The following is a 27,859-nucleotide window of genomic DNA, read 5'->3' as shown; positions in this document are numbered from 1 at the left end:
GCAAGTTTGGATGCCACCACACGCCTCGCTACCCAAGAAGCTCACCACTGGGGTGCCGCAGGGCTCGACATTGAGTCCTCTGCTGTTCAACGTCTACATGACCCCGTTAATCTATCTGGCTGAGCAGTGGGGAGCAAAAATAATGGCGTATGCTGATGACACGCAGCTGCTGTTCACCTGGCCAAAGGACTGTCTGGATGCCTTAATGGTCCGTACTTGTCTGTCCCACGTCTTTCGCTGGCTTGCCTCAGCTCAGCTTAAATGTAATGAGAACAAATCGGAGATTCTATTTTATGGTAACTTCCCGGCCAATTTCAGAGATCTTATCTGGCCTATTGATTTTCCGTGTCCTAGCTCCTTCGGAGGCCCGGCAAAAAACCTGGGGGTATGGTTCGGACAGGACCTTAAGTTTGAAGTCCATTTAAAAAAACTTACGGGGACCTGTTTCGCTACCCTCAAGTCACTCAAGAGGTTCTTTTCACTCTTCCATAGGGAGGCGAAAGAGACTGTTCTGCGGGCTCTGATCCTGACTAGGCTTGACTATGCCAATGCATTGTTCAGCGGTCTTCCCACATACCTCATAAAAAGATTGCAGATCATTCAGAACGCGGCTGTGCGACTTTTGTTTCACCTTCTGAGAAGAACCAGTGTGCGTGCCCATCTCCGAAACCTTCATTGGCTCCCAGTGGCCCATCGCATTTTGTTTAAATCGCTGGTCCTGGCCTATCGTGCCCTGCACCAACTTGGGCCACAATATCTGCATAAAAGGTTCACTTTGTACACCCCCCGCCGTGCTCTTCGATCGGCTAATCTACATTTGATGACTATGCCCAAAGTCAGATACGCAAGATTGGGCGGTCAGTCCATTTCTGTTCAAACAGCTCGATCATGGAATTCTCTGCCACTTTCTTTGAGAGCAGCATCCACACTGGCTGGATTAAAAAAAAGGTCTCAAAACCCATCTATTTAATCTCAGTATTTAATCTCTCCCTTTGATTGGTGTCTCCGGTTAATCTCACATATCGCGCCAGGATACTTTGCAGTAGCAGAGCGCGTTACAAAATATTTTATAACATAACATTATAACAGAGTCCAGTTGCAGGTCCAGAATGGTCTGATTTGTGTGGGTTGTGGACCCAGCACTTATTGCCAAAAGTGCATCTAAAGAGGAGGTGACATCAAAGGCTGGCCTCTGAAGTGCACACAGATCCCTTTAAGCCCAGTCCTGTGTGCCAGGCTAAACCTGGGGCATAAATCAGTGCTTTGTATGTGGACAGGACACTACCCATTGAAGTGTAAATGTTAGCCCATCCAATTCCTCCATGCCCATCAGAACGCAGATGAGCCTCACCTTACTGTGTTTGTGGCTGTCTAGAGGGAATTTATTTATTTATTTTTTTATTTATTTTATAGAGCGCTTGGTTACACCAGCAGGTCTGTCTCCGCGCTAGTTGCTACAGTTGCTTCATTGGAGTCTAGGCCTGATTGTGTAGAGAGTCTTAAGCCGAGCACTGGACTTTGGGGAACAGGACTGTTTTAAGCTCTCTTCGGAAGATGAGCTCCGAGGTTTTCCAGGCGCAGCCTTTCTGGTAGCTTGTTCCATATCCTAGCAGTCATGACTCTAAAAGATTTTCCACCCATTCTAGCTCTTTTTGCCTTCGGGACCTGCACCTGCCCCGTGCTACAAGATCTTAGCTGGCGGGTGGGCTCGTACCGCTTAAGATAACTATGCAGGTACCTAGGGCCTCTCCCATGGAGGATACGATGTCCTACACAGAGGGCCTTAAAAGTCACCCGTTCCCTAATTGGGAGCCAGTGAAGGGTCCTCAAAGCTTTTTGTGCTGATACCTTCTAGGAAGTTGTAGGATCAAGCGGGCAGCTGCATTTTGTATGCGTTGTAGTCTCGAGAAGCATTTTGCCCTGCCCCCTAGATATAGTACATTTCCATAGTCCAGCCTGGATGTTATCAGGGCATGGACTAGGGTCTGGCGTACCGGCATGGGCATGAGGCCCAGTGTTTTCCTAAGGACCCGTAGTGTGCCAAAACAGGTGCCTGCCACTTGTTTGGTCTGGTGGTCGAAGGATAAGTATTTATCTAGGTTCTTCACTAGATTGCTAGGTGTGGGCAATTCACCCAGCTCGTCCGGCAACCAGGCCGAGGTCCACACTGATGGGGATTTTCCTACGATCAGTACCTCCGTCTTATTCCCATTAAGACGGAAGCCAACGCCTAGCTGTCACCCAACCCAGACTTTGTATTGAAGTCAGGTTGTAAAGCACAAAAGAGCCAAGAGCAGAGAAATGTGGAATTTCTAAAATAGTGGTGTTAAATCCAACTTCACCGGTAAAGATGATTTATCAAGACCTTTCTGAACATATGAAACAAGAAAACCCTACTCCTCCCTCATCAGGAGTTGCAGCTTAAAAGTGTATCTGGGAATTCCCAGAACTAGCCTATAAGAGGAGTGGGCCTCACAGCACTGAACATCAAAATAGGCTGGTTATCACTACCAGGGCATGTACCACAGGAAAGTACATAGTGCCCTGCCCTTTGGGTTACCCAGGGCCTACCCTAGGGGTTACGTAAATGTAATAAAAGGGAAGTTTAAAGCTTGGCTAGCAGTTTTAAATGCAAAGTCGAAGTGTCTTTAAGCTGCATACACAGGCCCAGCAATGAATAGGGACTTACAAGTAAATTAAACTGGCAATTGCATGTAAGCCAATTTTACCAGGTTTAAAGGAGAGAGCCCAAGCACATTAGCACTAGTTATCAGTGGTTCAATGTGCAGGGTCTCAAGTCCAATAAAAATGAATGCAGCAAACCAGCAGAGATACTCAAATTATGTCCTGCGGGCCACATGCGGTCCTCCTGACCTTTACATGCGGCCCTCCTGACCTTCACATGCGGCCCTCTGGTCAACAGCAAACAAGGGCTGCTCTTTATTCGACTCAACACTTGACATTGAAAAAAAATTCAAATAAACAGGCAAGCCTTTATTTAAAGGTAAAGTGAAGACATCTTGCAACAAACTGGTACAAATATGATCACATTTTAAAAAATTCAAAAAGAGTATTTCATTAATATGCAGAACCATTTCTGCTATGTTTATGATATTATATCAGTGCATTGAGAAGTATTATTTTAAAAATAATAATTTTCAAACATTCATTTTGAAAGATTCATGCTTCCATCTACCCTGGCAACAATGCCAAAAGTGAACTAAGAGGCAAGTTAGTTGTTATATGCAACCTCTGGCCTGGGTTCCTCTTATACATAAACAACATTTTAATTTATTAAATCAAACACAGAAGAAGGTTTTGTAGCGCGCATATCCTCATAAATGTAATAATAAACAACAAGCATCGGTAAATGCATTAGATTGCGCCTATGTGATTAATAATTATTTTTTTGGTAAGTTTTAAGTTGGTGAGCAGTTGTGTAATGTAAGTTAGAGAAACTGTTAGAGTGTTAGGACTTGTTTTTTTTAGAAAAGCAATACATTGTGCAGTATCTGGTGGTTATATAAAGCAGTCCTGTACCTTCGGGTGATTGTCCACTGTCTCATATAAAAGGAAATTGAATGGAAATGCGCAGTTGTGAAATCCATCACACCACTTGGAGAGGATTTTAGGCAGTAGCCATGAAAAGAAAAGCAGTCTGTCAATATGTGTTAATGCAGGCAGGTCAAGATAGGGTAGATTTATTTTTGGGAGGGACCTTATATACCTTAGCGTTTTCGAAGGCAAACAGGGAAATAAGGTTAAAAAAAAGTTTAGTGTGGTAATAAGGTGTAACTCAAAGTATGGTGTCCCCAGGAAAACCTAAATGCAGCTTCTATACTTCAGATATTGTGCCATTTTTGATCAGTCCGTTTTTGACACAGTACTGCAGTTCCTTGTGCGCAACAACTGATAGCACTTAAAGGACAGTATTATACAAAAGCTCACAGTGTGGCTCAATGGAGAAGTGTGGCTCAATGGTTAGAGCAGGCAGAACTCGATGCAGAGCTCTGGCCAGGGACCAGGGTTAGATTTCCGCCTCGGCGGGTCTCGGGCTCATTAATTCCCCTGACCGGATATTCTCGCCTCAGTGCCTATTCTGATCATAGGTCCTGCGCTGCAACTCTGGGCTTGCTTAGTCTCCACAACGGCCCCCACAACGCGAGGGATGCCTGGTCTGCACCGTGGGGGTGTCCAGGAGTGGACACTTCACAGGGAAAGCCAGGAAGGGTTCCCTTGCGGTATTCGTACAAGCGCCGGGAAACCCACTGCGGGTAGCTGTGCGCTATACAAGTACAAAAACATTTACATTTACAAGCACAATTTCAGAGTGTGCAAGCTTTATGTATTTTAAGTACCTACTTACCAGTCGGGATGCCTTAATAACCACAGCGTCACCAGTCTCCTGTCAATGTTTTTTTAATATGCTACAAAGCAGTTGAGCTGCTGTGTAATATAGCTTATAGTAAAAAGAAAAATGTGAGTGGCTTGGAGTGGGATGGGGTTACATTTCCATGCAATGGATGGAATAAATCTGTTTTGTTACAGCCAGGATTACAGTTTACTATGGGAGTTTGAAGGGGAAGCATGCATTTCTGACTCCACCCTTAACCTTTGTTCCCTTGTATGGATCTGGGTGAAATGGAATGCCTCATTTTAGCCACTATCCTGCGGTTGTGTGAAATTGTGTGCAGAATTCTCAAAACTATACCAAAGTTAGGGATAAAAAAATGCGTTATTAAGGAAAATGCGGGGCACCATAACTATAGAGTCGTTACTATGACTCTGTAGTGTTAAATTCATTCAGTGAGTTAAAATGACATAAAGATGCCTCATGACTATTACCATTTGTGGAGAAATAGGGTTAAACAAAGGTGCCTCTTACACTCAGGGCTTTTCAGGAGCTGCAAAACAATAAGAACAAATGATTTCCTATAATCTCCCATTTAACAGAGGAAAAAATGGGACACTAGCTTTGTAATTAAAATTGTGTACAGTAAGCTCAGATGTATGAGCATAGGCAGCTATTGCATTATAACAACTGATAGTTCAAACCAATTAAGATGGGAAACAACCTTTACAACGCAACTTTTACCACGCAGTGCCTTTACGACGCAACCATTACAACGCATGTCATTACAACGCATTGCACTGGGGGGCGCTCTAGGATAGGGAATAGATTTAATTTACTATCCAACACCTTCCCTACTACCAACGGGGACTGGAGTTGGAATAGTAAATTAAACTATTCACTATCCAGCACCCCAAAGCGCAATGCGTTGTAACAGCAGGCATTGTAAAAACCGCGTTGTAATAGCATGCGTGGTAAAAGCATGCGTTGTAGTGTCATACATCCAATTCAGATACACCAATGAATGACAATAGGTTTCTAGAATGGCAGTCCTTTCAAGGGGCATTTGTGTGGCATGCAAAATCTGATTCAGGGAAATAAGATGAGTTCAATGACAATGGGTAAAAGCACCACTTCTTATTTACAGTGCTGACAAACAGAAAATGGTCAGACCCGGTTGGGTGAGGGGCCAGAGGGAACAGGCCGGTGTAGGGAGAGCTGCAGGGGCATTACTCTTCCACAAAGGGACATCTACTGGTGATCTGGCCTCATTGTAGTTGGATTTCAGAGCTCTGAGAGGACACCTGTTGGTAGTTAAGCACCACTGCAGCTTGTGGAGTTGGGCACTGGAAAAAAGGCACAATAGAAGTGGAACTTTGTTTGTAACAAGCCAACCACAAGGAGATTACCTAGAGCGGAGGAGAAGCAGAACAAGCACAGCTCTAGCGCTGTACCAAAACTGAAAAGAAGTTCCACGAAAGATGATGAACGCAGTACTTTGCCGATAGGAAATAGATATGAGAAACACATAGAACAGGAAATAGAAGGCCTACAACCAGTAGAAATGAAGAAAAATAAAGTGACAAGGACCAATAGGAAGTGAAGTAAGTCCCTTTTAAGATATATTTAATACAATAGATTTCACAAGGATAGCACAAGCGCTGTGCAGGTGAAACCTAAAAAGGAGGCAAAGTGAAATAAAACAGCTGCCTAGGATCACACACTTTTGTGAAATGGGGAGGCCGGGATTTATTCCAGGATTTCTGGTTTCACATTGTGCAGTTCAGCCGCAAGATAAATATATATATAGCTTCTCCTATACCCACCATACCACTAACACCCCTCCCCTACCACCCAAGCACACATCTCAGACCCCACCCGCCAACCAGCTGGCGTCAATGCAGCCCTTGGTCACATAAAAGACCAAACATTTTGGCCCCTGGGAAAAAGTTCATGAGCTGGAGGGTCGGCAAAAGGTTTGTGGGGAAAGTAAGCAAAGGATACCAGGTCTAAGGGCCAACCATGTGCATGAGTTCACATGCCCCCTCCTGTAGATCACACCTGACTTCTATTACTTCGATCTACCACATTTAAACCAAACTAAATGTATGGAAAGGTTTTCAGAGCACAAAACTAATTCAAATAACCACAGGGAAAACCGTTCACTAACCAAGTATTCTGGAGCAGCATGCAGCCTGGCGAAAAGTGCTGTAATGCCTTGTCGAGGGTAGGAGGTGCTATATAAATACGACGACAATACAATAGATAAACCTCCTGTCCCACACTAAAACCAATAGCATTACATTTGTTTGGGTAGTTGATTATAGGCCATACAGACAGCATAATAATTCCCATGTACTGCTTGACACTCTTAGATCCACATCAGACAAATGTGCCACATGTCATGTCCATCGCGCAGTATGTTACCAGTCAATAGCGTTAAACCACCCATCTCCACCTGAACAGGTATGAAATAACCGATAAAGATCTGACACCTTCAAAAGGCCAGGGGAGGAATTTAATATAGTACAACTCTGCAGGTCCCCGCCAACGAAATAATGCGACCACTTCATGACATCTCACAATGGCAATCAGATATGGGATGATATTAACAAGGATCATCCCATCAGATCTCTTACCAATTCTCTCTCCAACTTAAGCCTGCTCTGGACCATAAACTTTAAACACAAAAGTTCACAATGTACAACCCAGAAGGAACCATCTAAGTAAACAATTATCTGAAGAAACACTATAAAGGGAGCTGCAGAGCTGCAGATTATGCTTAATGAAAACCATAAACTGTGCGCCTTTGTCTCACACTTCTTCATCCATCACACTGCTAAGTGTTGCATCTTAAAAAACGATAACCACACCTCAGAGGTCATCATGCATGACATGGAAACTCTTCCCAAATTGGATCATATAAACACAAAACACATCCGAGAACACATCCTACCTTGTGTAGCATGTTACCTATGTAGGAAAGAGCTACAGCGTCCCACATGTGGACAATAAGTGCTATATAAATGTTTCAATTCAATCGAACATTCAACTCTCAAAGCGTAAAATAACTGCAGACTGCATAAACAGGCACAACTGATCACAAATGTTACTAGTCATAAGCGATTCCGGTCACGCATGCCACAGCTCATGCGTGCCGCTGCTCACAAGTACAATAATACCCGTACTGTGGCTCTAACATTTGATAACAAAATATGGGCCACCCCAAAAGGTTTTGCTAATGAGACAAGGATTCCAAAGAACTCCATGTCCCAGCGACACAGTGCTAAAGTCCTGGGGTTTATTTTAAAAACTGCATGTATTCTGCGATTACTGATCCTTTTTTATTTTAAACACACCCCTGAATACAATGATCTGTAAATGAAAAGCCAAGAACTGTAGGATTGTAAACTTTGTGACGGTGTCACCTGGTAACTTAACCTGTTATGTTATGCAGAATTGTAGAGCGCACTATCACCCAGGAGGATATCCTGGCATTGAGCAGGTGTGACAGGGGCCAAATCTAAGGCCTACTGGGGGTTCTCAAAAAGTCAGTTCCTCAGCTTCTTGCATAAGTGAGTTGCAGATAGCCCCACGTGATGGACGCCAATTTGTGGGGGTGAGCCTTTTCAGGAGCTCACCTGGTGCAGGGGTTCGCCCTTTTGAGCACTGGTCCTTTAGACTGATAAAGTAGAGATTGACACCGAAGCTGTAATATCAATAAAGTAGTTTATCAGGACTCATGAGTGAACTACATCGATACAGAACCCTAAGGCAATGTATGAGGCAGCACACGGAGTACAGAAACCATGGGCTTTATATACTGTAGTAAGTGCAGTGTAAGCATGGTGGGTCAAAAAGAGGCAGTACAAGTGTACACATAAAATGATGTTCACATACAAGGATACATGAGAATCGCTTAGTCAACAAAATGAGAGGAGCTATAATGCCGCTGACATCAGTTAAAATAGCCTGAAAGTTAAATACATGACAGGTGCACCCTAACACCTAAAGCCTCACTGAGCATGCACAGTACTCAGGGTCAGTGCTGCAGGAGCTAATTATAGATGATTAATCAGGAGTAATAGAGAAGCAGGCAACAGCGAAGACGGGGAAGGACATGGCAAACACATGGCTTAACCAAAATGGATGCCAAAAACAAAATGGCTTCAGCTCATGCTAACAGTAAACTCTGCCAATTCACAGCTAAATGCTTCTCTGGACAGTTGCTTGGCTTCTTGGCAACCAAGCTACCCTATGGCAACCCTCCTGGGTTCAGCAGACTTGGATGCAAATTCTGAGAGTCAGGTCTTGGCCCTTGGTGCTGCACGGCAATGAGGAGCAGTGATCTGGTGTAAAACAAGCCTGTAGCAAACCTCTTTAGCGTTTGTGTCCCTGTGCTGCAAACAGCAGATCAGCCAGCTGATGCTTGGAATCTCTTGCTCCAGCTTGGCTTTGGAAACAATAATTTTATTACACACATCAGGCTCAGTCCGTTCTCCTTTGCTAGCCACCGGTTGTGGTACGGATGACCTGGTCATCGTACCTTTGAGAGAGGCACTACCATGGAGGTCCGTATCAGAAGGCAGCGCGATTGCCAGTGCCTGCACCATCCGGATAGAGCCATAGTCGCTCACGGCGAAAACCTATTTATCCCTTATTCAAATATCCCTTCTTGAAGAAAGAGCGCCATTGTGCGTTTTTGGCCCCCTGCCTCTCCAGCCATACCACAACCATGGCCACCAAGGGACATTTTGACCGAACTATTATTCGTGTCTGGCTGTCTACCACACCCTTCTCAGGGCTCCCGGCCAGGAATCCTGTGAGTCCCTTTTATTCACTTTTATCACACGGTCCCACTTTCACCTCCGACCTGTCAGCCAGCAGTGCTAACCTACCTCAGGTGTCCCCACATTGACAAGTCCTGAAGAGACCCGATACCCAACAAGGGTCGAAATGTCGGTGACAGTTAAAAAGAGACAGACCACGTGCAATAGTTGCCCATATTTCCAATTATGAAATGAAATGAAATGAAAAACAATTTTTAACGCGCAACTAAGCCCGGTGGGCATCAAGGCGCATAACCAAACAATACCAGCTATCAGAGTATACTCCTAATTACGGGTATGCCCTGACAAAACACCAGGTCTTGAGCGCTATTTTAAAAGCAGACAGAGAAGGTTGCATCTTAATCTCGTGAGGCAGCAAGTTCCATAATTTGGGAGCAACAATGGAAAATGCTCTGTTTCCCCAGCGTACCCTTTTGGCACGTGAGACAACCAACAGATTCATCTCTGAGGATCTCAGAGATCTACAAGGCTGGTAACGGGTCAGCAAGGCACCAAGGGGATCAGAGAAACCCTCAGCCAAAGCTCGATAGGCAAGGCATAGGATCTTAAACGAGATCCTAAGATGAATTGGGAGCCAATGAAGGCTCTTTCTAGCCATCGTCGCAGATGAGGCATTGGGAAGTGCTAAGACAAAACGAGCAGCCGCATTTTGAACGACCTGTAATCGCTGAATGAGCCCCTTGTTGGAGTCTGCATAAAGCGCATTACAGTAGTCCAACCTTGAACTCACCAATGCCACTGCCACCTGCTTACGTGCTGAGGGAGAGAGATAGTGAAGGATCCTCTTAAGAATCTTTAACACCCCCCAGCAGGTGGCAACCGTACGGTTGACCTGCAAAGTCATGGACAAGGAGGTGTCAAAGATTACTCCAAGATTTCTTGCAGACTGGGAAGGAGATGGACAGGTTCCCAGTGAGGCCGGCCACCACTCATCCGACCAAATATCCTGGTCTTTGCCAAAGACCAGGATCTCAGTTTTGTCGCCATTCAACTTCAGGGAATTCTGAAGCATCCAGTCAGAGACTGTCTGCATACAGATCCTGAAGTTGGAGGCAGATGTTGAAACTGAGTGGGTCAATGACACCATAATTTGAGTGTCATCAGCGTATGACACCAATTCCATCCCCTGAGATTTTACTAGCCTTGCAAGGGGGGCGACATAAATTTTAAATAGGGTCGGGCTAAGAGCCGACCCTTGTGGCACCCCACATTGCAAGGACATTTTTGTATATTCATTATAGATACTGCATTTTTGGTCGCCTCTTTCTGATGAAAACCAAACACCAAATAGAAACCTGTGTCTATGCTATTTATTTCTTCACTATAGAATTGTAGCTTCTCTGATATATTCACTTGGGACACACTGTCACTTGATAAACTGTGTATGTAAATGTCTTATAGATTTTTGTGTTAATAACGTTTATTATCTATGCATGTATAAAACTAGGAAATACCATAACAAACTGACCAAGTGTGTATGGAGTTCCTATGTTTGACATCCTTTTGACCACCCATATTGCCATTGTGCACAGATACTTATTATAAGTGGTTTTTATATTTACCCACCGGAGCCGCTGTTTTTTTGTTTACCCATTAGAAGTACAGCACTTAATATACAAAGGCTTTTCAGGGTGCAGCATTGTGCGGCAGACATTTTGCCCCGCTCCGGTTGCTTGGTCTAGGACCTGGAGAAAGTCTTTGACTCCTTAGATTGACCATTGATCTTCGAAGTTTTGCGGGGGTACGGGTTAGGAGAAACATTTCTACATATGGTTCAACTATTTTATATGTGGCCCTCTGTTAGAGTTCGGATGGGTTGACTGATATCAAATAGCATATGGGTGAATAGAGGTACCCGGCACGGTTGCCTGCTGTCCCCACTCCTTTTCTCACTCGCTATGGAACCGCTAGCGGCGTGACTCCACAGGGAATGAGCGACTGGGGCTCTATCCGGGAGACGTCCTACATACTGTTTCTTTGTATGCTGATGATCTGCTACTATACCTAAGTGACCTACATGATAGCCCCACTACCATAGTGGATACACTTCAGGACTTGGAAAGGACATCGGGTTTTCGGGTGAACTGGACAAAATCGGGTCTGTACCCCCTTTTGTGACGAAATCACTGAAACAAACGTGTGTATGAACAACTCTTATCTCTGCTGGTACCTATCTACGTTCCGATACCTAGGCATCTTTATATACGGGCACCCCACTGATATTCTGGAGGGAAACCTGATTAGTGCTATATCTGCCATCAGAGCTCAAATTCTGGAAGTCGCTTCCTGTGAAGACGATGGGTAGGGTCGCAATAACCAAGATGGTAATATTACCAAAATTGTTGAACTACTTTTCCAACCTCCAGGTCTATTTTCCAGCCAGAATACTCTGTGACCTAGAACAATTGATCTGTGATCTTTTTTTAACAAGGGCTGGCCCGCATAGCGCTATGGAAACCGAACACCCCTACCAGCAAAGGAGGCTTGGGGGTCCCCAATATGGAATTGTATTATCTGGCAGCGTAATTACAATGGGTGATCAGATGGTTTGCAGTTCTGAGCCAAGAGATAAAGCCCCCATGCATCCGCCTTGGTCCCAATCTCAGATATATCACCTGTTTCACCCTATTGCCCTACCACTGTTCCCTTTGCAGACCTGTCTTGCCCTAGCACACTGTTGTTATAGGAGGAGCCTATAAGTCATCAGAGATACGTTCCGTTATGCCCTGTTACTGCCACTTCTGGGGACGCCCAGAGGCAGAATGGCCACCTCTAGGGGGTGGTTGCGCGCTGGCATGCAGAAAAATGTTGTACCTTGAGCGATCTCTATGCAGAGGGCGCTCTGATACCCTTTGAGACTCTAGCGGAGGATTATGACCTGCAAGCAGGTCAATTCTTACTGAAAAATTCAATCACAAGATCACTTTCCCCGACATGGGGCGATTTCGCCTCTGAACCGGGGATGCATCTCCTGATACAATACTTACATGTCATGGGCAACGGATCACACAATGTACACTGGCTGGCTGAGGCGCTACTTACTCACAAAATAAAACCCATGAAGGCCCTTCAATTACAGTAGGAAGGAGATAGGGGAAAACAATTGACGGACCATGAACGGAACACAGGGGTAGCTAGCTCCACTTGCATTTCGAGAAATTGTAAATTCCGCCTTATACAGATATATATATATAACGCAAAGGGCTTACCTCTCCCTGGACAAACTAAACAAATATTTTCACATTACCACTTTGGCATGCTGTCTACAGACAGACACAGACCTCCTCCATATGCTCTGGTTTTGCGCCTCCCTGCATACATCTTGGCAAGAAATGACTAGGAGTGGGCGGAAGTCGCGTATGGGACTTACGCGGAGAGGCACGGAAATTGAACCAATCTCCGTGCCTCTCCGCATATTTCCGTTACGTGTCGCCTGCCCGCCACCCACCTGCAATATTAAATGACATTAAAAAGCCTAAAATAAGATTTAAATAAAACTTATCTTATCGTGGGGTCATCCTTGTCCCTCTAGCCTTCTTCTTAGAACTGTGCATGCGCGGGAGCCTGCGCATGCGCATTCCTCGCCAGGGGGGAATAACCTAACCGCCTACTCTATCAGGTCTTCTTGGTAAGGATGGAATGGTAAGCTTGACACACTTGTGTTGGGAAGTCAACACTTATACCACATACACATTGACCCAGACATGGCGTGTAGACAATGGGGCTGTTTGTTTGATTATAAAGTGTATCATATTTTACCTCATCCTTTCTTTCCGATTGCTTGATCAGGTACAAAGATTCATGTGTAAAAACTATTTGGGCACATGGATAAAATGGCAACACAACAGAGGGCGAGACAAGTATCTTGCTATCCCAATGGGCATAAAGTGCACCTTCTTGGACATTTGAACCCGATGCAGTGCATGGAGGTCACAATATGAAAGCTATTTTCTTACTATATGGAATTCATATCAGGCTCAATTTGGCATGTCTCAGCAGTGAGAATGGCACTATCTATCACGTTTGATGTAGTCAACTGACTCCTGCTTCATATATGTATGCTGTCATCTGTTATTTTGAAAGAATAAGAAATGAAATATAGATATTCAAAATATATATATTAGCTATTCCTTTGTAATGAATGTCTTGTCACACTAAAGATGGATACAGTTTCTCCTTGGAATGCATCTTGACAAATTGGGTTCCTACTGTGAAGAAAAAACTTTTCAAGAAAAAGTTATTTCTGCCAATATGGCCTATGAGATCAGCACCTGGTCACATGTATGGCTTGTTTCTTCCCGATGTGGATTTTCAGATGTTGCATTAATAGTCTCTTTGCAATGATTGCTTTGTCACAGGCCTCAAAAAATAATAAAAATGTTACTAGACCTGCTGCTCTGTTGACTTAAATATTCTACTTGATCTAATTGTAATGCTCTTGACCCATAAACTGCTTTCAAATTATGTGATCTCGTCAAATATTTTATTTCACTGAGCCTCCATCATCTTCATTGTCACATATGAGAGCACCTTCAAATACACAAGTTCAGCATGCCTGATGTACAAAACACTTTTTTATTTGATTTAATAAATTACATTTCTGGTGCATATACAATACAAATTTAGCCACATTTAGCATACCCCGAGTTGCCTTTTTGTTTATTAACAGCATTGTCATCAGAATGTTTCTCAAAACATATTTAAAAACGTGTCACTTTTAACACAAAGGTAACTAAAGCATGAAGTGGTAGCACACACACTGACGTGCGGTTTCACTGATAAAACTATAGAGTGTACAAACAATAAAGTTTGGAAATTTAGTTTCGGCAAATATTTTTAATTTGCACTTCACCAAGTAAAATGTTCTCATTCATTTTGCTCCTATTTTAATCTTTGTTTGCAACACACTTCTGAATTTTAAAACATGAGATTTCCTAATTCCTGACATATTTTGAATATTTGTACTATTTATTAGAAAGCTATTTAAACGTGGTTAGAAAAAAAGTGACTTTCTACAGTCTTTTGTTTCACAATGAATGTTCAACAGCTCACTTGACAAAAAACTCAAACTGTAGTAAGAGAAACAAAAGTAAACACCATTTCCCAAGATAAGCAGCTATCAGTAAAAAGACTAGCTGACATTTGACCTCTGTCCTTGAACAGACAGCAAATGTGTCAAGATAAAACTAGTTTAAAGGCATCTATGTTGCTTATTCACTTTCTGAATGAACAGAACACCGTTCCTTTCCAGCTTAAGCTCACTTACCAGAACAGACCCGTAGGTCCTAAAAATAGGCCGGCCTGATTAAAACTGACTCAACATAGTGAGTGGGCAAATAGATTTTTCAAGGCCTCCTTTGTAGTCGCTCCTGTGTGGAGGACAGGTGTCCCACTAGTAATGACTTTCTGATGCTTTATTAGCTTTGCCATTGTAAAGGATGCCTTGTCATATTGAGTGCAGTGATATGCATTCTTCACCGTCATTATCTCCCCTGCGTTGACTTACGGTTATTGTATCAGCTGGACCTTACAATAAATTGACTGTTACATTAAGTACATTTATTCAGCTTCTCCCCAGGATGGATTTTTCGATGGTGTGTTAGATCTTTTTTTTTATGCTACTTTAGGTTGGTCTTCCTTTGGAACACTTTATTGCATTCTGTACATTGATATGTTTTCTCTCCTATGTAAAATTTCTGATGTTGCATTAAATTGTGCTTTACAATAATTGTCCTGTCAAATTCAGTACAGTGACATGGCCTCACTCCTATGTGACCTATCAGGTGGTGTATTCATTTTTGCTTTTCAATAAATGCTTTGTCACATTCATTGCATTCATATGTTCTCTCCCTACTGTGGACTTTCTGATGTGTTAGGTATCCATTGGTAATAAATGTCTTGTCGGGTTCTGTACATGGGGTTTCTCCCTGGTATGGACACTCTGATGTTGCATTCATTGTGACTGTCTAATAAATGCCTCTCACATTCAGCGCAGTTGAATGGTCTCTACCCAGTGTGAACTTTCAGATGGTGTATAAAATGTTGCTTTCCAATAAATGCTTTCTCACATTCTTTACATTTATATGGTTTTTCCCCAGTGTGGACTATCTGATGCACTATTAACCTTTGCATTGTCATAAATGCCATGTTGCATTGTGTACATTCATATGGCGTTTCCCCTGTGTGGACTCTCTGATGTACAATTAACCTTGGCTTTGTAATAAATGCCTTGTCACATTCAGAACATTCATACGGTTTCTCTCCTGTGTGAATTTTCAGGTGGTGTATTAAGGTTAGCCTTTCAATAAATGCTTTGTCACATTCAGTGCATTTATACGGTTTCTCCCCGGTGTGTATTTTCAGATGTTTCATTAAGTTTCCATGGGTAATAAATGCCTTGTCGCATTCTGTGCATTCATATGGTTTTTCTCCAGTGTGGAACTTCTGATGTCGCATTAGATGTGCCTTTCTAATAAATGTCTTCTCACATTCTGTACACACATAGGGTTTCTCTCCTATGTGGACTTTCTGATGTTCTGTTAGATGGGACTTTCTAATAAATGCCTTCTTGCATTCAGTGCAGTTGAATGGTCTCTCTCCAGTGTGGACTCTGTGGTGTTGCTTCAGCTTTGCATTTGTTATAAAGGCCTTGCCACATTCAGCACAATTATATGGTTTCTCTCCTGTGTGGACTTTTTGATGTTGCGTTAGTTGTCCATTGGTTATAAAGGCCTTGTCGCATTCAGTGCATTTATAGGGTTTCTCACCAGCGTGGATTTTTTTATGCAGTTTCAGATATTTTTTCCTTCGGAACACTTTATTACATTCTGTACATTGATATGGTCTCTCTCCAATGTGAACTATTTGATGTCGCTTCAGCTCTCCATTTATTATAAATGCTTTTTCACACTCTGTACATTGATATGGTCTCTCTCCTGTGTGAACTTTAAGATGGTGCATTAATGTTTGCTGTACATGAAATCCCTTGTCACATTCCGTGCATTTATACGGTTTCACCTCAACGTGGATTTGTTGATGCTGCTTTAGGTTTGTCTTGCTCACAAACATTTTATTACATTCTGTACATTCATACAGGTCCTCACCAGTGTGGACTTTCATATGTAGCTTTAGATTATTTTTCCTTTTGAACACATTATCGCATTCTGTACATTTATATGGTTTCTCTACAGTGTGGACTTTTTGATGTTGCTTCAGCTCTCCATTTGTTATAAATGCTTTGTCGCACGCTGCACATGGATATGGTTTCTCCCCAGAGTGGACTTTCTGATGTCGTTTAAGCTGTCTATTTGTTTTGAATGCTTTGTCACATTCATTGCATTTATATAGTTGCTCTCCAGTGTGGACTTTCTGATGTTGTTTTAGATGCCCATTAGTAATAAATGCCTTGTCACATTTTGTACATTTATACCGTTTCTCACCAGTGTGGATTAGTTGATGCTGCCTTAGATTGTTCTTCTTTTGAAACACTTTATTGCATTCTGTACATTGATATGGTTTCTCCTCTACTTGGGCAATATGATGCTGCATTAGGTCTTTCATTGCAATATGGTTTTTCTACAGTATGAAGCTTCTGAAGTCTTTCACTGCCTAATAAATGTATTTCCACATTGTAGATATTCATACAATTTCTCTTCTGTATGTTCTTTCTTATACCAGGTTAGCTCTTACTTTGTAAGAGCACATCATCAGACGTGCTTCCGTATGTCAGTGTGTTATATCTTCAATGTATATCACCTGATGCCTAAGAGCCAAGCTCAGACCTCATTGGGCAGAGTGGGTTTTCTGCTGTAGAAAGACTTTGGTGAGGCATTAGGATTCAATGGAAGAGATTTTGAGGTATACTGTTTTTACATCACTTCCTACACGTGTAATGGCTGAACCATTTTCGTTTATTACTGCATTTATTCACCTGTTAGAATAAGAAAAAGAAACACTAAATAAGCTGAAATGCAGAGTCCATCACAAAAATGTATTGGAATGTAATGGGACATTTTATTGTTAATATGCATAAGGGTGCTCAGAAATTCTAGATTACAATTTCAATATAAAGATGCAGTGGGCAGAATAAAGGCATACCATCCTGTCCCCTTCTATAGAGTAGTTTGACCTCAAGGAGTAACCAACACCAGACAAGAGTCCTTGTTCAGTGAGTCAGACCCTCTCCCTGAGGAAACACTACAATGTTAAATTCTTAGCAACAAGAGGTCTCCCTTCTGAGGTCTCCCTTGTTGTGCAGGAAATGCTTCCTATTATCACACATACTTCCAAATAATACAAGATGGAGCCTTTTCCAGTAAATGGACCAAGCAACGCAGAGCATCACAATGATGTCAGGAAACATCAGCAACTTCTGCAAGGGAGTCTTTTTACATTATCGGAAAACCTGGACTAGGACCCAAACAGGTAATCTGAGAATCTTCTACACAGAGTAACTCTAGATATCCGAGGCTCTGACCAGATCTGCACAGGGAACAGGAGATCTACAACCATTTTAAACACACATTGGCAAAGTCATCAAGTCTCACCTTTTAGATGTATATGCTTTTGCAATGCTGCACAACATCAGAAAAAAACAAGCATTCGCAATGCAGTAAGTCTTGCATTTGCAAAGGTTTGAGCTCTTGGCTTTGTAAATGGTAATAGCTGTTATTTATGTGCTCTGAAAAACCTGCAATCGGTGCGTAAACACACTTTTTGAACTTATAGTACTTGCTTATGAGAAGCAAGGCTGGCAGTAAAAGGGGCGCAGTTACTGCCAGCCTTGCTTTTTGTAAGCAAGGACTAGAAGTACAAAGTGCATGTTTGCGCACTGCTTGCCGGTTTTCAAAACACTTAAATAAAAGGCACTGCCATTTACAATGCCAGCGCCCAAACTCGCACAAATGTGAGACTTATTGCATTGGAAATGCTTGTTTTAACATGGAGATTGGCGTTTACAAACACTTCTCACTTTGCAGTCAGAGAAAGTAAAGTAAAGTGAATTATGTGACAATCTTGCTGGGGTAGGAGACGAATGAAAGGATGTCATTTTTTGTAACGCACAACAAAATATAAATACCTATATATGAATTGTATACATTGAGCAGTTAGGAAAGGAAATATGAAGCACATGTTTGTGTAATTCTGAAGTGTGATAGAAACAAAAATGTTAATGGTATCAAAAAAATGTAAGACACTAATTGGTAAGACATAAATTAGAAATTAACGCAGAACACAAATAATAAGACTCCCGCCCTTCCTCTCAGAACCGACAGAGATCAGATGCGGAGTACCCCAGGGATCCTCCTTCAGCCCCACACTCATCAATGTGGCCCCACCTCGCATCCATTGTCATAAACCACATACTCAACATCGTGTCATACGTCGATGACACCCAACTCATCCTCTCCCTCATCAAGGAACCCGACACCAGGCACAATTTCCAAGAAGGTATGAAAGCCATTGTGGCCTGGATGAGCAACAGCTGCATGAAACTCAACTCGGAGAAGACAGAAGTCCTCATCCTTGGTTTCACCCCCTCCGCATGGGACAATACCGGGTGGCCTCCCATCCTCGGAAACCATCCCACGTGCCCACCCCAAAGTTCCATGCACGCAAGCTCGGCATCATACTCTACTCTCCACTCACCATGAAACACCAGATCATCGCCGTATCCTCCGCATGCTTAAAAACCCTCCTCATACTTTGCAAGACATTCAAGTGAAACCCCCCAACTCCAGAAAAACCATCACCTACACACTCATCACCAGAAGACTGGACTACCGCAAACTCTAGAAAGCACTGAAAGCCGCAGCCAGACTTATCCTTGATATCCCACAACACAACCACATCACCAAACACCCAACACCTCCGCGACCTTCACTGGCTACCCATCAAAAGAAGAATAGCCTTCAAGGTGCTCACACACGCCTACAAAGCCCTCTACAACACAGGACCCTAATACCTCAATGATCGAATCTCCTATCCCGCCCCCAAGAGAAACCTCCGATATGCCAACCTCGCCCTAGCCACAGTCCCTCGTTTCTACAGGACCAGAGCTGGTGGAAGATCGTTCTCCTATCTCTCAGCCAAGACCTGGAACAAACTCCCCATTTACCTCCGAAGGAGCCCGACACCGCACCCATTCAGAAAGGGCCTCAAGACCTGGCTATTCAAATGACCCCAACGGAGCTGCTTATCCCTCCCCCTGCTTTGAGACCTTAACTGGCGAGTAGTGCACTCTACAATACCCTGATTGATTGATTGATAAATATTCACTGGACCCTAATTTCCACACATTATCTTTTGTGTGCAATATCGTTTTTTCAGTATGACAGTGTACTACCACACCATGCTTTAGACACATTAAAAAAAGCACCAAGCTCGTGGAGTCGATTAAAGCTAGGTTACTGAAGTTTGTCATTCTAAAAATGTGGTTATGGTTCTAAAATGTTTGGGAAACACAGGATTAGCCACTACAACATTCAAATATTGAGGTCTGCATATAACCTGTCAACATGCTTCCCCGTGAAATACTACTAATGCTTAAAAACCAGACATTGCCATGGTATGCTCCCAGAGCTAAATCTGAGTCCAGGCCTGAACTTCTGGTGTAACACTCCCATGAACTAGGCCTTTGGTAGAGCTTGACAAACATCTAATAGCAATCATGATGAACTGGTCCGAGGTACCATGGAAAATGCCCACAATAGAAATAGTACAAACAGCAAGTTTCTAATGAGACAAGAAAGCTACACCCCTACAAAAGCAAACAAAAACAAAATGACAATAAAAGAAACAAAAATAAAGGCTCCAGTTCAGCATCTGCCTATTTGGTAATCTCAGAGGCGACAGGTGTTCCTAGGTGTTCTACAACTAAGTGAAGTCATGGTTTGCACTGGAGAGAAGGGCAACCTCAACTAGAGGAGATGAAAAGGAGCAATTGCTGGCCACCTACAAAGAATGGTATTTCACGTCAAAAGACAACTGACAGAAATCAAAGTATCCGTGGCCCTGGAGGAACAGCGGGCAAGGGGATGCCTTGGGATACTTTAAAATATGGGAGGAATGAGGTGGTAAACTCCAACAGGAGTGATGTAAAATAAAAGAGCAGAGGGCCCAGACCTTCGGGATGCTCTAAAGGAAGCAAGGGGAAGTCTCAGAATGCCACAATAAGTTCTATGTAGCATTGGAGTAGTAAGAGAAGAGCCAGGCAAGGGAAGAGGCAGAGATACTCAACTCAGCCATTATTGACGGGTAAATGTTGTAGTTCATGATGTTGACAGCACATAGAGATCAAGCAGGTTAGAGGGTATAAGGAAGGGGCACGTGTTCTATCGTGATTGAGTTTTGAAGTCAAAGGGCAGGTCGCAAGCCCAGACATGAGTTGACAGATTGATGTCATTTAGGAGGAGGGTACTCAAGAAAAGGGAGAATTATGGCAAGGATGCCAAGTAGGACGTCTAGTTTGTGGATGAAGATGGGCAGCAAGGAAGAACAACTATCAACGGTGTCAGTGTAAAGAAGCAGCTACAGAGAGTCTGAGAGAGAACAGTCTGAGAGAGAACAGGGATTGTGAAATAAAGAGACCTTACTGACTTGCGCACAGGTGAAGCGTTGCTGCGTCCGAGTCCAGTAAGTCCATGCATCCTGCGCCTCTGCTGGTAAGCATAATGTTTCACCAAATAAAGGTATGAATGAAAGCTGAACCTTCTCGCACTCGAAGTTGTTTGTTAGGGTGAAACAGTACTGTGAGTGGTTAGGTGCTACCTGAGTACCTCCTTCTGAGTCTTGGAGGGTGGAGTAATACTTATGATAGCGTCATTCCAGTCGGGAATGACGTCCCCAGATGCACATTGTATAGAAACATTTCCTTTGTAAACTTAAACCAAATAAAGGCACACAAAACAAACTGAAAACACACAGCAAGCAAACCCTGAGCACGAGTCATGTTAGAAGATGAAGCACGTCAGGCACGCCAGGCGAGTGTTGATGAAAGAAAACAAGCTGCGTGCTTCCTGAAGTGGCCGGCATACTGCACCATGCCAGTAATAATCAAGAGTGGTATAGGAATGTGGAAGGCCTTTTGAAAACAGAAGCAGGGAAGCTGAGAAGAGCATGGAATGGTGGATGGTCAAGAGTCAGACACCGTATTGATTGAGGCCGCCTTGCTCAAGGGCTGAGTACTGTGAGTGGCGAGGTGATGGTTGCCGCCGCCATTGTTAAACAGAAGTTAAATAAAAACAGGAAGCAGCCACCATTGCTCGCAGGGAGTGTACCGTGAGTGGTGTGTATGGCGGCCGCCATTGTGAAAAAACAAAACAGCGGGCTCTGTTTTTATTATTAATTAAAATAGGTTGGCGTTCATATTCCTCCGGCTTAGTGGCAGCACAAGTGAGATAGTTAATTGAAGTAAATTAAGCAGGCACCATGATAGTGCGCGGCACCCATGCATGAAAGTGGTATGATGCTGTCCAAGGCTAGTAATGTTGGTGGTGGGCCCACCTCAGAAACAGCACTGAGTGGGCCAGGTTTGATGATTTCCCCAAAAAACAATAATGGTTAAATGGGGGCCGTGCTACAACATCATGCAGGGCATCTGTGCATATTAAAGTAAAGACGGTGCCATGTTAGTGATAAAGGGTGGTCTGTCTCGTTGTGAAAGTAAAAAAAACGTTTACCTACACCTGGTCCCTTGCATCGCATGTCGCATGTGAGTGTTTGGAAGCGGTGAAACAAGGCTGTTTTAAAAAAAAAATTTAACTGTTGCGGGAGAGCATGTCCTGCCTGCCACAGCTGGTTGAAGAATGTCCTTTAAGAAAATAGTGCTCACAGTCTGTAATCAAAACATCCTAAGTAACACCACAAGTAAAAGGGCCAGTCCTCATGGTAGGTTACAAAAGTAGAATAATAATAATAATACTGATACTTGTAGAGCGCGAACAGCTACCGCACAAGGAGGTGTCCCGGCGCTAAAAGAGCAGGTTTTTTTTTTTTGGCCTCGCGAATGACGGAGAAAGTGCTTAGGTGTTTTGCATAAAGAGCCAAGTCTTTAGTTGCTTCTTAAAGCTGGATTCTGTCGTGGCAGATTGAATAGTGGAAGGCAGGGCGTTCCAAAGTTTCGCCGTGCCAGCAGAGAAAGACCTGCTGCCGAATCTAGCTTTCCTGGCTCGCGGAACGAGTAGCTGAAGCCGGGAGTTAGATCGCAGGCACCTCTCCTGATGGTATCGGGGGAGTCTACATTTTAAGTAGTTAGGACAGGTTCCCTTTAATGCTCTAAACGCGAGAGTTAGAGCTTTGAATTTTATTCTGCTGGCCACTGGGAGCCAATGCAGTTCGCGCAGTTGCGGAGAGACATGTTGTCAGAAGGGGATGTGTTTTAACAGTCTCGCAGCCGCATTCTGCACGATCTGCAGGCGTTGAACCAAGTATTTAGGTAGGCCAAGATAGAGGCCGTTCGCATAGTCCAATCTGGATGTGGCTGTTGCATGGACTACCATTTTGCGACAGTCTTCTGGCAATAGAGATAGGAACTTGCGGAGGTTCCTGAGTTTGTATAGGCACCCAGTTGTGACTTGCTGTATGTGTGAAGAGAAAGAGAGACTCTCGCCCCATCTTACTCCCAAATTCTTCGCATAAGTACTAGGTGAGGGAGGTGAGCCCATTTCAGGAGGCCACCACAGATCGGGGGGGTGAGGGGGTGGGGGGGGGGGGTAGGTGTGTTTGCCAAAGAAGACGACCTCAGTTTTGCCTGCGTTCAGTTTTAATTTGTTGGCATTCATCCAACTGGCTACATCTCGAAGGCAGCCCCTCATTTTACTAAAAGCTGCCTCCAACACGTCAGAGAAAGGGTAAACTAGTTGCGTATCGTCTGTATACGAAATCGCTTTTACCCCCCATTTTGCAATCAGGGAGAAGAGTGGGGCTAAATAAACATTAAAAAGTAGAGGGCTGAGTGCCGACCCCTGAGGGACGCCGCACCAGAGGCGTTTAGGTTTAGAGGAAAAGGCACCCAAAGCTACTTTCTGGGAGCGATCTGTAAGGTAGGAATGGAGCCAGCTCAGTGCCTTGTCCTCCAAGCCCACGTCCTCCAAGCGTAGCAGCAATCTGCCGTGATCCACCGTGTCAAACGCGGCTGATAGATCCAGGAGCACCAGCATTGCTGATGCTCCTGAATCTAAGGACCACCTAATCGACTCAGCCACCTCAATAAGGGCGGTCTCAGTACTAAAGCCTCATCGAAAGCCTGACTGAGTTTCATGCAGAATCTCTTTTTTCTCAATAAATCTGTTCAGCTGTCGTTGTATCAGTTTTTCGAGCATTTTTCCTGGAGCTGCTAGTAGAGAGATTGGGCGGAGATTACTTAGGTCGTCCGGGGCGCCATTGGGCTTCTTTTTCAGCGGGAGGAGTGTGGCATGTTTCCAGCACTCACGGAATATACCTGTTGCAATAGACGTATTCCAGATGTGTAAGAGTGGTAGAGCAATAGAGTCCGACATCATTTTCCAAAGCTTTGGCGGGCAGGGATCGTCAGGAGATCCTGATTTGCATTTTTGTATTTCCTTCAGGGCCTCAGGAAGGGAAATAGAATGGAATTGAGCTAAGGAAAGGGAGGTCAATGCATGATCAGCCGTGTCCGTCATAACTGTGGGCGTGGGACTTGTGAAGGCATCATAGACTTTCAAGATTTTTTTATCAAAAAAGTCCGATATGTCCCCACAAAGTTTCTCCGACGGAGTGACTTCAGTCTCAATAGCCTTAGGTTTAAAAAAAGATTGAACGATCTTAAAAACTTCTTTACTTGATTGCTCCGCTTGCTGAATGGAAGTCACAATAAATAATTTTTTTGCTTTTCTTATAGAGTGGTGGAGACCACGAAGGGCTTCATTGTAGCAAATTTTTGCAGAGTCACAATAGTTTGCCCGCCATAGTCGCTCTAACCTTTTGCAATTTCTTTTTTCAGCCATCAGCTCAGTAGAGAACCATGGGGCGGAGGGGGATTCTCTGCGTGACATGGAGACTTTTGCAGGAGCGATAGTATCCACCGTGTTTCCTATCCAGAGATTCAGCGCCACCGCATCAGTGTTCACGTCTGTGGTCAGAACTGGGGGATCACCTGCGAGAATGGGGCATAGAGTGTCTGCTGATATATTATCCCATTTTCTACGAACATATGAGCGTCTCCCATTTGTCTGACAATGGGAAGGGAAAGTAAAAGAGAAGGGAATTAAAAAGTGATCCGTCCAGAGCAATGGTTGCGGGGGTTTCGTTGTCGTGTCCAAAATGTTGGAAAAAATTAAATCCAACATATGGCCTGCCTTATGCGTCGGTCCCGAAGTAATTTGAGTTAAGTTGGCAGCTTTCAGCGTTGCAATGAGTTGAGTGGCCAGGGGACAGCCCGCCCTATCTACATGAACATTAAAATCGCCAACTACAGTATAATAAGAGTGAGCTAAAGAACTTTGGACTATACAGTCCATAAGTTCACAGGTATTTCCTGAGGAGCAATCCGGGGGTCTGTAGATTATCAGGCCGGCTAAAGACAGTTGGGGATTAATTTGGAGGCAAAAGTGTAGACCCTCTATACCAGGAATAGTGGTAGGTGATGAGGACGCCAATGTGTATTTGTTCTTAAAGATGATAGCTACCCCGCCACCCCTTCCATCCTTTTCTCTATTCGAGAAGCTCATTTTAAAGCCCTGCGGGACAGCTAACGAAATGGCAGCCATACTATCTTCAGTCAGCCAAGTTTCGGTGAGAAATAAGGCGTCCCACTCAGAGTCCGCCAATAGCAGCCAGATATCATCAGCATGCCTAGGGAGGGATCTACAATTTTGCAGTCCGGCCCTGAAGATAGTGTCAGAGGAGTTAGCTAAAGATTTGATTTTTGACTTTGAGTATGGAATCTTTGAGACTGGGCCATCGCAGAGTGTCTTGCTACACCGCGAACAGGTCGACGGTAGATTGTCATTGGCCAAATCAAACCTAGCCGCCTGGCACATTTTAGCTGTGTTTAGTGCAAATAGTTCCGACCTGGACCACACAATCTTCTTAGTATCCCTATGCTCACCGACATCGTGGCTGGCGCTGGTCGCAGTCCGGTCGCGGACGGGCGCAGACGGGCTTACCTTAGGCGCTCCCGCTGCGCTCGTCCGCTGCGCTTCCGAAGGAAGCACATATTTTATAATAGTAGATGACGCAGATAGGAGGGCGTGGCCTCTAGGAGGGGGCGTGGCCTTGATAAATGCCGGAATGGCGGCAGCGCTAAACTCCGCTGCACAGCCTCACGATGAAGAGATTGGTGCCCTGAGCTAAAGTGCTAAAGTGCCAAGAGGGGGAGTGAGGAGGTAGGTAGAACAGCAAGTAAATACGTAACACTCAAATATTTAAAACAGTTAAAACACACTCCCGGCTTCCGCCTCAGGCGGACTAAAAAAGCATCTCCTGGCTCTTGTATTCAGCGCCCTTATGAGTGCTCGGCTGTTGGCGTGGCCTTGAGAGGGGGGCGTGGCCTCGAGAAGGGGGCGGGCCTTGATAAACGCCGGAATGGCGGCCGCGCTAAACTCCGCTGCACAGCCTCACGACGAAGAGATTGGTGCCCTGAGCTAAAATGCTAAAGTGCCAAGAGGGGGAGTGAGGAGGTAGGTAGAACAGCAAGTAAATACGTAACACTCAAATATTTAAAACAGTTAAAACACACTCCCGGCTTCCGCCTCAGGAGGACTAGAAAAGGCGGTACTAATAGGGAACGACTAAGCCTATTCACAAATCAAAGCAAAAGCAACCATTTAAAAAGGACAGGAGCAAGAGCCAATTGAAAAGATGGGCTGAAAATGGGCAGAGCTTCACATCCATACCTGCATGCAGCATGTCGCAAAGAGACAGCGCACGCACTGCCTAGGCGAGCCCTAAAAAAGAACAAGCTTTTGCAATGCAGTGAGTCTCGCATTACTGATAGCTTTCGGTTTTGGCGTTGCAAATAATAATGCAGCACCAATATCTCATACTTTGGGTAATGCGAGACCTAGTGCATTGCAAATGCTTGCATAGTGAGCCAGGAACCAGCATTGTATGTCTCAGTGCAGTACTGCACGCTGCTCCTAGAGGTCCGAAGTGAGGAAGGCATCAGCACTGCATGTCTAGGTGCAGTAGTGCAAGCTGCTCCTAGATGTCCCTGGTGAGCATCATAAACCATTGGTCACATATAGTACTGCACTCAGCAGAAGATATGGTAAATCCAACCTACCCATAATGCATTGCATTCAAGACAGTACCACGAGTACATTCAAACAGCTATGTCCATATATACAATTAGTAGCTTTGAAATGTGACAAAAGAATTATTATATTAATTCCGGATTAGGTTGTACTCTGCGTGGAGCTGAGGAAGGGAAATTTATAGACGGACTAATATAAATGTGAGATGTGCTAGTAAGTTAAGTAACCACTGCCAACCTAGTTTAGGACTAAGTGAGTGTCCTGTCAGAAGGCCTAGAAAATAGTGCAGTGAGGCTGTAATTAAAACCTAGGGCTTAACAACACATGCAACAGGGTGTGTCCTCATGCTAGGTTCCAAGGAGAGACAAGGCGGTACTAAGGAGGGACTACTAAGCCCTAATGACGAATGAAAAGCCACCAGTTACAAAGGACAGGAGCCAATTACAAGACGGGCAGAAAGTAGGCAGAGCTTTATGCCCATAGCCTGAATACAATTCACAAAAGGAAAGGGAGGTTCTCTAGGAAATGGGGCGTGCTGCGACTTGCGGAAAACACGTAGGAGCACTTTAAATGGAAGACTATGTGTAGTGCACAGTGTGGTGAAGTGGGTTAAGGTGATTAAAAATACCTTGCTAGTGAGCTAAAATACTTTATTATTGCTCCTAGGTTAGTATATCTAAAAGGTGGTGTTACACGGAGAAAACTAACTATGATGGGTTAGAAGTTCAGTGTAAGATCAACATGTTTCGAGCCTACCCCTAGCTCTTCATTAGAACCACACAGGGACCAGCCCTGTGTTTGCCACTCCTATTAAACCTAAATGTGGAAATAAAGTATTAAATCAACAAAATGCTGCAACTAATAAAGCATGCGTGGCTATACATACGATCACTATGTCATGTAGTATGTTTATTTGTGAGCAGAACTGTGCTTCATGGACTCGTGGGAGGCGGTGTATCCCTGAGACATTATTTCAAAGTAGGAAAACTCGCATCCGGACGCATGTCTCGAAGAGACAGAGCAAGCGCTGCCTAGACGAGACCTAAAAAGGCTAAACCTTGCGGCATTCTGTAGGCATGCAAATGTTCTCCACACATGTGCACACCTATAGAAAGACACATGCAACGTTTTCAGTTTCTGTTCTGGTGTTAAGCAATATCTTTTATTTTACAAAAGATACATGTATAATATATATTATATATACATACAAAACTCAAAAGATTGAGGTAAACAGTACCGCACCTAACATCAAAAGTGATTGAGGTAAATGTAAATTACCTGTGGTGCAAAGAAGTTGGAGCACAACCCTCTCCACTCCAAATTGAAAACAAGTTTTTAAATTTCCATATCCACCTAATGGTCCAGCACACTCAAAAGAGTAATTAATATAACCATATTACTGGTGGTAATCTGACAACAGATATTATAATTCAAAATATAAT

The 27,859-nt window shown here is 43.8% G+C and overlaps 1 protein-coding gene across 1 annotated transcript in view; it reads right to left on the bottom strand.

The window, feature by feature from the left end:
* Window positions 1-13,770: 13,770 nt before the first annotated feature.
* The window catches only part of LOC144764054 (uncharacterized), a 45,434-nt gene continuing 31,345 nt past the window's right edge, over window positions 13,771-27,859 (bottom strand). The window contains exon 2 of the mRNA XM_078650207.1: window positions 13,771-17,131. Within this exon, the coding sequence (XP_078506333.1) occupies window positions 15,208-16,761 (1,554 nt within the window). The 5' untranslated portion in view covers window positions 16,762-17,131 and the 3' untranslated portion in view covers window positions 13,771-15,207. The remainder of the gene's footprint in view (window positions 17,132-27,859) is intronic.

Source organism: Lissotriton helveticus, chromosome 6 (genome assembly GCF_964261635.1).
Source record: "Lissotriton helveticus chromosome 6, aLisHel1.1, whole genome shotgun sequence".
Taxonomy (NCBI): domain Eukaryota; kingdom Metazoa; phylum Chordata; class Amphibia; order Caudata; family Salamandridae; genus Lissotriton; species Lissotriton helveticus.
The sequence above is the reverse complement of the archived record's forward strand: the minus strand, read 5'-3'. Positions and strand labels throughout refer to the sequence as shown.